Source organism: Enoplosus armatus, chromosome 12, assembly GCF_043641665.1.
Source record: "Enoplosus armatus isolate fEnoArm2 chromosome 12, fEnoArm2.hap1, whole genome shotgun sequence".
Taxonomy (NCBI): Eukaryota; Metazoa; Chordata; class Actinopteri; order Centrarchiformes; family Enoplosidae; genus Enoplosus; species Enoplosus armatus.
In genome coordinates this window covers 11,873,581-11,885,628 of record NC_092191.1, presented here as the reverse complement: position 1 = coordinate 11,885,628, position 12,048 = coordinate 11,873,581, and the positions used below count along the sequence as shown (strand labels likewise).

General features: G+C 40.4%; 1 protein-coding gene across 1 annotated transcript; it reads right to left on the bottom strand.

Annotated features, from left to right (window-relative positions):
- Nucleotides 1-5,216: 5,216 nt before the first annotated feature.
- Nucleotides 5,217-11,643, bottom strand: mat1a (methionine adenosyltransferase 1A). Its single transcript, XM_070915970.1, has 10 exons — nt 11,574-11,643; nt 8,968-9,045; nt 8,516-8,638; nt 8,319-8,431; nt 7,535-7,678; nt 6,729-6,854; nt 6,537-6,629; nt 6,256-6,438; nt 6,026-6,159; nt 5,217-5,319 (listed from the first exon to the last, which is right to left on the bottom strand). Exons 1-10 carry the CDS (start codon nt 11,638-11,640, stop codon nt 5,217-5,219), a joined length of 1,164 nt encoding a protein of 387 aa, XP_070772071.1. The 5' UTR covers nt 11,641-11,643.
- Nucleotides 11,644-12,048: the final 405 nt, after the last annotated feature.

The following is a 12,048-nucleotide window of genomic DNA, read 5'->3' as shown; positions in this document are numbered from 1 at the left end:
GTTGTTGAATGAGTTTAATTATTCATTTCCAGCCACATTTGTCTGAAGCTTTGAAATGAACCAGGCCAGTGCAGTCGCCGTTCACGGCAGAGCGGATTCTTCTATTTCAACCCCAGGGGTGTAGATCTGCTGCCACAGTGGAGAGCTCAGCTTGTATTATGCTCACATCAGAGTTTGGTGTCTCTAAAGAACTTGTTTGCATTTTGCACATTGCACAAGTGTGAAACCAAATTCTTTGCTCCCAACCCAGTCCTGTCCTCACCAATTTTGTCAATCAGATCAAGAAAATGTACTGTTCCCCCTGAGATCCTCTAACCTGTCTCAATAAGTGGCCTTGCACCATTTCCACTTCAGGTGACTGCCGTGATGCTTTCATTGTACGTAAAGGAGTGAAGGCTGCTGGACGGCCAAGCTGACAGTATTACAGAGCAGAGAGAGAGAGAGAGAGAGAGAGAGAAGACTGTGTGTGAGTGTTGGGAGCAAGGTCAGACCTGAGGCTCGTTTTCCTACGAGAGAATGGATGAATGCAATAAAAAAGAAACACTCTGTCCAACAGAAGAGTATATAAATGTTAACGTCAATCCTGGAGATAGGGCAGCCAATCATTTAAACCTGCATTAAGCAATATTTTTGATTTTAACAAATCAAATAATTGTAACGTCAAAGAGTCAGAATCCCCTGAGAATCAACACCATACTCTACATAGATTTTAGCTGCTTTTAGCTGACAGGTCGTCTGTATGCTACCTTCCAGCCAAAGTTAACAAGTGGATGGTAAAGACAGTCTTCCATTTGGCAAACTGAAGACCCAGATATTTTTCTCAGGAGTTGGTTAACCAAGGCTAAAAGGAAAGTGAATACTGGATTCATATTCTTCAGGTAGCCATTAGGATAATAATGTTGCTCTGTGTCTGCTGAATGTGTAAGTAGGCAAAGACGATAGCCGTAACAAGTTCTGTTAGTTTGTTTTGTGGTCAAAAATTGCTTAATGCAGCTTTAAAATACACACCATCAACATGTGCAAGCATAAACACTATTTTTAAAGTGTCCACGGGACCCACACCCAGCGCACATTGTGTTTGCGTGTCTGGATGCTTTGGGTGATGTGCCATATCATTATTTTAACTGCATACAGAACATACAGTAGATCTGGTGCCTCAAATTCAAACCTTTATGACTGAGACTTATTGTTAGGATCAATACACTATATCGACCATAAACCTTAAATAGTATTCGCTTCAACTTCCTCTCTGTAGAGTGAAAGAGAGATGGTACAGTGTCCAGAGGCCAAATGCGTACCAGCTAATTCAAGCCAGAGCACTGGGGTTATTGAATTTAGTGACGAGGCATCCCATGTGTCTTCAGGTCCTATGGACGTAGGTCTGTGTCTCATTATCCCCCCAACAAGGAGGAGTGGGACATGCTCTTGTTGCTTTACCTACTTACTTTTTCTTTGAGCTCTCCATAGTTGGAGTTTTTTCAGCATGTCTAGCTGGTGTAGCGGGACAAAGGGAAAAGAAAGGATTTGTAATGTAAAACTGAGCTGCACTGTGCTGCCTCCTTGTTACTGTGCAGCGGAATATGCCAAATATCAGTTTCCCTGTGGTATCGGTGCTAAACCACAAAAGGCCTGTCGTTTTCCCTTTGAGTTTAGCTGTGATTATGATAACGTCTGATAAATGAAAGCAATAAGATGGAGACGTGGGGTCAATCTCAGCATCGCTGACTGCTGACGGTGGAGGAGCAGGGACAGAAGGTTGCATGCACGCCTGTGAGTGCCAGGAATACCAAAGTGGATGTTTCGCACTACCAATTAATTGAACTGCTCCCTCCTAATGCCTACACTGACTTGATGTTTCATATCTGTCAGTGTAGTTTAGCCTTATGGTTGGGAATCTTCTTGTTTCAGTTGCTGACTCTGTGCAGATATTCAAATGTTGATTGTATTCATTGACTTTCTCTGACGTTCTGTGCTGTTGTGCCAGAATTACTGTTTATATTTGTAGGAAATGTACAACATCTCAGTGTAATATTAACACACTCTGAGCTCTCTGGTGGAAAAAAAAAACAGAGCAAGCAGAGGGTTTACAACAGTAACGGTCTTGTTAGTAGGCCTTCACACAGTAAAAATATCACTCCCTCATACCACAACTGGCCACATGTTTGGCAGAGGTTTTGTCAATGCCAGTATTTTGGAGTGCAAGTGGTTTAGTTGCTCAAAAGACCATTTTTCAAACACAGTTTTACAATCTGTTACAGAGGGACTGAAATGTAGTAATTAACTCTCAGACTGAATGTATGAGTACACTTAACAAGACTGAAGTGGAAAAGCTTGTGCATGCTGTACCGTGGAACGAGCTGGAAGTTCAAAAACAACACCAGCCACACCACTGATCACTTGCTTCTCTCTACTGGTCAAACTGCTTATTGCATACGAGTTTGTGTTGCAGCCAGAACTGTATCGTTGTAGCTCAGCTCACAGGAGGAGGTCTTGTTTTCTACTTGAAAAATTCTATTTTTTTTTGTATCCACAGCCAAGAATACTCATTGAGCTACATGTTTAGGCCAAATCTGCTTTTGTTTTACTTCTAAATTCACTAAGAAGGTGGAGCTACGTCATGAAGGGCACCTGAGCTCCAGCCTGTGCTTCTGGCTGTAGTTCAGCAGAGATCTTCAGATTGTTCTACCTGGCATCACCTGGAAGTGCCAAGTGAAAACTTGGCCTTGAGACCTTAAGCTGCTTTTACAATATGCATTCCTCTAACAAATCACAGTAAAGATTTGATGCATGTTAAATGTTAAGTCAAATGATGGTGCTGCTCATGCTGCTCTAGAAAGAAAAGTTTTGTCATTACACATTTACTAAGAGTGTTTAATTTTACTTATGCATGTTAGGAATCTATGCATAATGCCCCCCGTTTCCAGTTGAACACTACAAAAAGAGAAAAATATTCCTTAGGAGGAACTCTTTCATTCAGATTCACATTTTGTGTTGTCTGCTCAGCCTCCCTCTCTACTTCCTGTCCTGTTTTTTTTTTTTTTCTCGTTTACTGATGAGTCTGAACTTTGCACTCAGGAAAATGTTACGACACCAGCCGCATTGTTTGATTCAAAGCAGAATGAACTCTGCTTGCTTCTGCCTTCTGTTGTCTTTCGTTGTGATGGCATCTGTTTTATGTTTCTGAGGATTCGTCGTGTTTGTTTTGTGTAGTATAGGTGCAACTGCTTTTTCGCAGTTGTAGGATTGAGAGTTAGCCATAATATAATAGATTATTTTTGTTAATCAAGAATCTGTAAAGCTTAAACATTCCTGTATAGTTAGCTTGTGAGAATGCTTGTGCTGCTCACATGGTTAAATATTTTACTCATGCAATCAGTAGATCATTGGTGAGAGCATTCTGACAAACTAACTAGCGTCTGTAAACCTCACAAAAATGTTACTCAATTCTCAAATGCAAAATGCTCCCTATGTGCCTTATGTATTATTTTGATGATGAAAACCAAAGAGGTTTAGGTTGTAAATTCTATTTTGATGAAAAGTCATATGATTGTATATATATATATATGCCTTAATGTTCAACAAATAAAAACTGTTTAAAAAAGTTGCATCCAAAGTGCAGTTTTATCTTCACCACACAACTTTAATGTAGCATGTTGTGGAAAGGGACCAGACAGCAGTTCGTATCTTTAATTTTCTTTATTGTGTAATTATTTACATTGTCCAGTTGACACAGATCAACACATTAAATAGAGTAATAACCTCTCTTACAAAAACAATGTCGGCTGTAGATGAAAGCACGGCTTGTTACTCAGAGTCCTAAACCTCTACAGACGTGAAGTTTTAAGATGGGTACTGTTAACACTTTCTCAATCCCATCAGAAGTGTTTCAGGAGGAAAGAATTAGATTGAATAGTTTGTGATTAAGCGATGGCGAAAGCTGACTTAAAAATTCATTTTTCTAAATGCCCTGTGAGAAATATTTTAATAAACACTCCCTTTTTGCCTCTAAATCCAAGGAGAAGGATCTCGGTCTGCAATACAGAGCTGCAGTGTAACTACACGATAGAGCAAACTTCAGCTAAATATCTCGAAGGTAGAGAAAGAGCAGCAGATTGTATAAAACGACAGGAGATCTGCAGCAAGGTATTCTGTCCGATATTAATTTGGATCAGCTTATAACATTGTAAAAATGCAGCAATTGTAAGACATCAGTGATTCACTAAATGCTTTAGTCTTAACAGCGTGCAGCTTGGCAATCCACTGCAAAGAGAGAAGAGATTGATTCACAATCAAGTCAGAGTTAAGACTTCTAGTTATTTGCTAAAATGAGTCACATTTACAGAGTCAGCAGCAGGCCTGCAGGATAAAAAACAAGAAAGAAAAAGACGTAAAGATACAAATCAGCCAGCAGGGGAGCTGCGCGACAACAGAAGCCACTTGACGTTAAAACAAAACAGGGCTGAAAGGACAACAGAGAAGAAGAGCAGTGTGAAAACATATGACTGCATGGCTATTTTACATTTGATTGTAACGTGTTTAAGAGATAAGAGTTTTAATGACCTGTCTTCTTGTACAGCGGTGATGGTAACAGTGCAAACAGCTTCCTGTAGCACACATTACAAAATGAAGAATTTTACAGTCATGACAAAAAGATAAATTTTTCTTCTAAAGCCAAGCCTTTGGTTGAACAATAATTACACTTCTGACATTTATATGATAGTCACTGAAGAAATACTTTTGTAAATGAAGCACTGAGGTTGTTTCTGTACATCATACTGGTCACATAAAGGAACATCCACAGCTTTGAGGTAAAACACTCTGCCTCTAGTGTGGTAGAAGTATTTATCTTGAGAGTATTTTATTTGCTGTGTACCTTTACTGTAAGTTGTCAAGAAAGATCTTCGACTAGTGATTGTACGTATATTTCTAAAGCACCAATAATGGGATGTTTTATGGGCTAAAAAGGACACGGGGGAAAAGGATTGGTTACTGAGATGTCCTCTTCTCACTGGGAGAGAGTCCCATTATATGTCCGTCGGCTTCAACCACTCTTGCATATAATTATCTTCTCACCTCTTTAAAGCGGACTTATCCCTAACTTTGGCTTTAGTTCTTCCTATTAAAAAAATGTCCTGTCAGAGCTGGCAGTTGTAGCCCATGAAGAGGCGCCTGGTTCAGCCTCCAGGTGAGTCGGTCAGGACAAGCAGGGGGAGTATTTAGTAGACAAGCTTTTTGGGCATCTCCCAAGTAAACTCTGATCGGCCAAAGTGGCCATAAGAGGCTGTTTCCTGGTAGATCGGCCTCTTCAGGTTCAGTTCCCTGTGGAGGATACAGAAGACATGCAACATCAGAGGTGAGAGAGGACCATTTGCAGGCATTCATTCTTGTACAATGTGGAAAAAATATTTCTACAGACTTAAAAATGGAAAATTCATAAGAAAATTTAAACCCTTAAAAGTGATTATTGTTACTGTTTTTTTTCTATTAGTGTTACTTTTGTAGATTTTATATCACCTGACGCATAAATTAGGAAATTATCCTTCGGAACAGCCTCATGAACTTTTCTGTATTTAGCTATTTGGCTTGTCATTGAGTTTTATGATAATTTTATTGTATCATTACTGGTGTTTTGTGCTGCTCTGTATGTCTTTTACTGTTGAGTCTTGTGTATTTTAAAGGCCCATCTAGGGACAGGCATTGCAAACCAGCTTAGGTGGTAAATGCTGTGGTGTGTGGTATTGGTTCATGCTATGTACTTGTCCATATATAGATAAACATGAAACAAATGAATAAATTCAAGGTTTGACAACTGAATGTTTATCTAATCTTTCATTAGCATGAAAGCATTATTATCTGTCTTTGCCTTCACGGCAAAATAGTTTACAATTTGAAAATGGCCAACTTTGGTGCCCTCTAGTGGTAAAAAAAGATCTGATTAATTTCAGAGATGCTATAATCACTTAAAAATACATTTACACACAATGGCTTTAAATTAAGCAGTCTTGTCTTGTCACAGGGGGAATACCTGACAATGACTCCTGGCCGCAGATCAAAGTTCTTGTTGACGATGTGGAGCAGCTCTGACTCTGATTTCTGTGAGGAACCGTAGGTGAACAAAGAGATGGACAGAGGGTGGGCCACCCCGATAGCATAAGACACCTGTAACACACACAGACAGGTTGATAGAAATGTTTATATCAGCGCACGTTTATGCTTCAAACACTGGTCAGTGGATGGATGAAGCTGTGCACTCACCTGAACCAGAACTCTCCGGCACAGTTTGGCTTTGACCAGAGACTTGGCCACCCAGCGAGCAGCGTAGGCAGCGGAGCGGTCCACCTTTGAGAAGTCTTTGCCAGAGAAAGCTCCACCTCCGTGAGCTCCCCACCCTCCGTATGTGTCGACAATGATCTTCCTGCCTGTCACACCAGCATCACCCTGTTGGGGGAAGATTAGCAAAAAAATCAGCGGTGCCTTTTTAAGTTTTATCAAGTTTGTTTTCTGGATGATACAAGCAGCTTGTCTGTGATGGTCACCTGGGGTCCTCCAATGACAAAGCGACCACTGGGCTGGAGGTGGTAGATGGTCTTGTCGTCCAAATATTTAGCAGGAACCACAGCTTTGATCACCTGAAAGAATCGATGCAACATTAACACCAAATATAAGACTTGATTATTATTATTAAGAGATACATAAGTCAGAGCCCAGTTAGGGGCGCGAGGCTCTACCTTCTCCTTGAGGACCCTCTTTTGTTCCTCCAGAGAGATGCAGTCGTCATGCTGGACAGAGATCACGATGGTATGAACTCTCTTGGGGATCACAGCTCCGTCCTTCTGATCATAATGTACTGTCACCTGTGGGACAGACAACAACTCTAAGGTTGGTACATAATATTGGAATTTGTTATAATTATTCACCTAATCTACAGTTCTCTGTCTTTTACGCTCATTTACTCAATTTCCTGCTGCTGCTGCTCTAGTGACCGCAATTTCCCCACAGGACGAATAAAGTTTCCTATAACTGTATCTGTTTTCTTCTTCTTTGATTGAAAATTTGAACTGATATCTTCTAAAAAGAAAGTGGCTATATCTGTAATAGCCTACGATTTATGAAGCTGTAGCTGGCCCCTTATTTCTGGCTTGAGACCAGTTAATTACATAGTTACTTTGTTTATTCATTAATACTTCTTTGGTGGAGTAAAAATGTGTGCTCCGTCCAATCCGGGACAAATCTAAAGCTCTGTGTTCAAATACCTGGATGTTCCAACAAACCTGCGTTTGAACCAGGCCGGACACAAAGGCATTAGACACTTAATGTCACAGAGTTGCAGTCAGCGGCTAACTGCCTCTAAATCAGTCAAAAGTCTATTATTTCTACACAGAGAGCTTTATCTTAAATACTCGCAGTAGCCACTGTTGATCCGATTTTGTCTGCTGGCACCAAAATAAATCCCTTGGAAGACATTCAGAGTGGAAACAATAAACTAATTCACAGAAAGGCTGCTGTGTGGTTGTTATACAATACATAACCTCACCTGTGTTTTAGAGTCTGGGCGCAGCCAGGGGATGGCGCCGGCGCGTCTCAGTTCAGCCATCTTTGCGTTGAGTTTGTGGGCTAAGACGATTGTGAGAGGCATGCACTCCTCTGTTTCATCTGTGGCGTAGCCGAACATCAGGCCCTGCAGAGCAGAGAGAGTCAAGAGCAGAAAGATGCAGAACTGTGCAGCATGATGACAGATCACAATCAGCAGGAGACAGTAATGCCGGCTGAATCTGTATTCGTATGCATTGTGCTGCAATGAGCTGGTTATATTGATATATTATCACTTTTGTCTCATGAGACAAGATATAATCTATGACAAGAGCACTTTTAAAAACAGTTGCAAAGTACTTCACACAGAACAACAGCAAAGGGGTAAACAAAATATTCTACTCCACTACACCTCAGAGGAACAAATTGTACCTTTTAGTAGTTATAGTTACACATTTTTACATAAAAAACACATGTTGAGCTCATAAAATACAAGACATTGTTTATTCTAGATTAAACTAGGGTTTTAATTTTAACTTTTACTGATGATAAAAGTATGGTATGATTTTAAATGCAGTCAAGGATCTGAGTACTTCTTCCTGCTGAACTTCTAGCAGTGGAAATAAATAACTAACAATTATCTACGTGATAATCACCAACATTCATTCCACCACATGTCTTTAACACTGAGTCAAACAAACTGTGATATTTGACTTTTGTCACTATCACCCAGCCCCCCCGAGCCGACATGAGCCAAAGGACACATTGTCCTGTTGCAACAGTCCCACCTGGTCTCCAGCTCCAATGTCCTCCTCCTGTCTGTCTACGTGGACCCCCTGAGCAATGTCCGGACTCTGCTGCTCCAGAGCCACCAGCACATTACACGTCTTGTAGTCAAAACCTACAGAAGGAAAGTGAACGAGAAAGTCAAGTTGAAACAGCACGTTACCGCTATTTTTATTCATTTCTATTTTTGTTTTCTCACCTTTGTCGGAGTTGTCGTAGCCGATGTGTTTGATGGTGTCCCTCACCACCTTCTGGTAGTCCACGTTGGCCCGTGATGTGATCTCTCCACAGAGCAACACCATGCCAGTCTTACACACCGTCTCTGTCAATACAATCAACACACATACAGCGCTTTTAAATATCATCAAATTGTCTACTTTTAGATCACTTGTAAATAGCTGATGCAACAACATGACAGGCCCGATTGTCAGCACGTTCACAGGGTTACGCTCGGGAGTGGTCATCTCGTGACATTCAGAGGTCAGTATTGAAATACAATAAAATAATCTAAACAATGCAGATTAAATTCCAGGCGAGATTCAGGCAGTTTGTTTCTGCTATGCTGCCCTTTGTCTTACTTAGGTAAAGTTAAGATAATACCATATCATAAACCTCTCTCTCCATGTTTCAATGTTACTCCATGTTACTCACCGCAGGCCACTTTGGCATCTGGGTCCTGCTTCAGGTGAGCGTCCAGGACAGCATCACTGATCTGGTCACATATTTTGTCTGTGGAGAAGCAACAAGCAAAAAGTTTAGATTCAGAACAGAGATGGTTGTATATATTGTAGCATTATTACAGCAGGTTTCGCATAATATTAACAATATAAGCTGTTAGCTTGAGAGGCCAAGTTAAGGCCAGTATTTCTCTGAAAGGTTTCACACTAATATTAGTGAAATATTGATAATATAGTGTTGGATTTCAGTTGGATTTGAGTGCAGCAGCAGCAGGACAATGCCTCACAAGCCACTCCATTCATCTCTCTCTCTCTGCTGAAGCAATGCAACACACGGGTTACATCAGAAACATCTGCTTACATTTGCTCAACACAACACTGACAAAATGTAGTTTCAATACATCTTCTCAGATATTGAGCAATAAGATTCATGTGAAATGTTACTCAAATTGACTTTGTGGTTGGTTTACAGTCTGCAGGTGTGGGACCACATATCTGACTCTGATCCCACAAAAGAAAGAGGCCACTATCTGTGGGAACAGCGCAGACCTCGAGGTGTGTTATCAAATCAAAAGGTGTGCACTGCAGCCGTCTTCCAAGGCCACACACCTTTCCATGCACTGTTTGTACATTCACAGAATGTACAAACAGTGCATGGAAAGTCTTAACCATCTGATTTTTATCATCAGAGTTTGGCTTCAAATAGGCCGCACTGTTATTTAATGGTGAGCAAATACAGAATCCAATAACTTAAAAAAGAAAGGCTGTGACTAAACAGTGATAAATAAATAACACAAGCACACATTTCATCTGGACTGGCAGTTTTCAAAAACACATGTGGACAAAAAAAAACAAAAAAGAACAAAAAATGGATTGTTACTGTTTGACCGGGTTTTCTGGAAATCAAACCATCTGCTTTTCTTCACAGCACTGCTTTTATAACATGGATTGAGACGACACACACTGCATGCTATTTTAGGAGATGGTTTGGAGGAGTTTTTTGGATTCATATTGAAATTGCTAAAATGCCATTTTAGATTATGATTACCATGTGTGTTTGTTTGTAACTAGGTCTTCCACTTTTGTTTGTTTCTTCATCTTTATGAGTGTAACTTGTCATTTTAGTGTTTATAAAGAAGTAATGTCTACTCTGTGATCTACGGAGTGAAATATGATATCCATCTACAGAATGATGTACTTTTTGCCACGTATTAAACCTTTGCTTTAAAAATCAGTAAAACCTTTAATGCAAAATGTAATGAATTTCTCCGATTCAAAATCAGAGTACTTTACTGATTTCTAACACAGTGGGTTTTACATAATACTGGGGGCTCGCAGCTGTCATCTTCTGTCATTATCTTTGAAGCTGGTTTACTCGGCTGCGTTTACTGATTATTGATTTAGGGCAGGGGACTTTGCAAGGTTACATATTTGTGAAAGGATTACAACACATTGACAAGAGGGGAGGGGCGGGCAGCAGTGGTGTGAAGGGTAGAGTACATTTTAACTTTTATCATCAGGTTTTAAGTTAGACAAGCTTATATAAGGTGTGTATAGAACATCTGGGTATCACTTTACTTTAACTCACCCAGTTGGCATTTATAAGCAGTATATAAACATTTAATAAATGGTGTACACAACACACTGTAAAGGCAAATCTAGAGTATATGTCAATGATTATAACTTCTCCTATGACGACATGTTTTAGATTATTACAACTGTATTTTACTATATTGTCATTATTAATACACCAGCATCCATTTATGGGTGCCCACAGGAGGAGTTATAGTTATTGACAAATACATGAATAAACACTTATATCTGATTACACCTATAATATAGTATGTTATAAAGCATTTATCACATGTTTATAAGGGTGGACTTAAAGAGCTGTAAGACAAGGTTGTTCTGAGGCAGTGATTTGCATGTATTTTAGATTGACATGTATTTGATGATCCCTATTTTGCACACTAATGTCAACATGTTAGTTGTATCCCAGAACCAGCGTGGAGTCCACATGTCAATCTGCTCTCTCATTTGTTGGTCACTTTTCAGTGTGCAACCTTACACCAGGCTGTCATACAAACACACACACACGCACGCACGCACGCACGCACGCACGCACGCACACACACACACACACACACACACACACACACACACACACACACACACACACACACACACATATACATTCACGTCCTGCTGCCCATAAGTGAGAGTGAGAGTGAGGGGCAGTAAACACATGTTGCTGTGAATGGAATACCAACCATGCCTGCAGAGTAAATACGCAGCACTGTGGAGTTATTTTGGACGTATAGTCCATCTTGCATAGAGTTTAGTCATATTCATGTCTGTGTTTCTGCAAAATAACACTGCAGTTTTAATAGACATGTTGACTCTATTCCTCTGTGTATAAATAAGAAAGAGGAAAAGTTTTTGAAATTGTATGTTTTGGATGTTTTTACAACAAAGTGTAAAGAGATTTGACAAGCTTAGACACTTAAATACACTTGATTTTCGGTGTGACTTTAAGTCCCAGTTTCACACACAGGTGGCTAAAGCTGACTGAAGACTCACCTGGATGTCCCTCTCCTACGGACTCCGACGTGAACATGAAAGAGCCGTCATCCAGCAGATCACTCATTTTTCCTACAGGGCCAGGTACTCAGCAAGACTCAGTACTCTCAGGGAGAAAAGGTTCCTCAGTTCCCACCAACAAGCAGTCCAGAGAGAGCTGAAGGCTGCTTTATATTCCTGCTGGTTCTCTTTAAGAGAGATGAAGAGAGGGAGGCCAACAGCCCTGAAGCCAATGCAAAGTCTATCCTACAAAACTCTACGTCGGTGTCCACATGGCCCAATATATATGGCTAAGAGAACACACACGCGCACACACACACACTGTCACTCACACACACACACACACATATGTCATGTGAATCCATGGGACAGTCCATTCCAGGGGGGAGTGGATGATGGGAGGGCATTTCAGCTTGTGGAAACTGCTTGTTAACCCCTTGTGTACAGTATGATGCTTGAGTGTGTGTTTACAGTC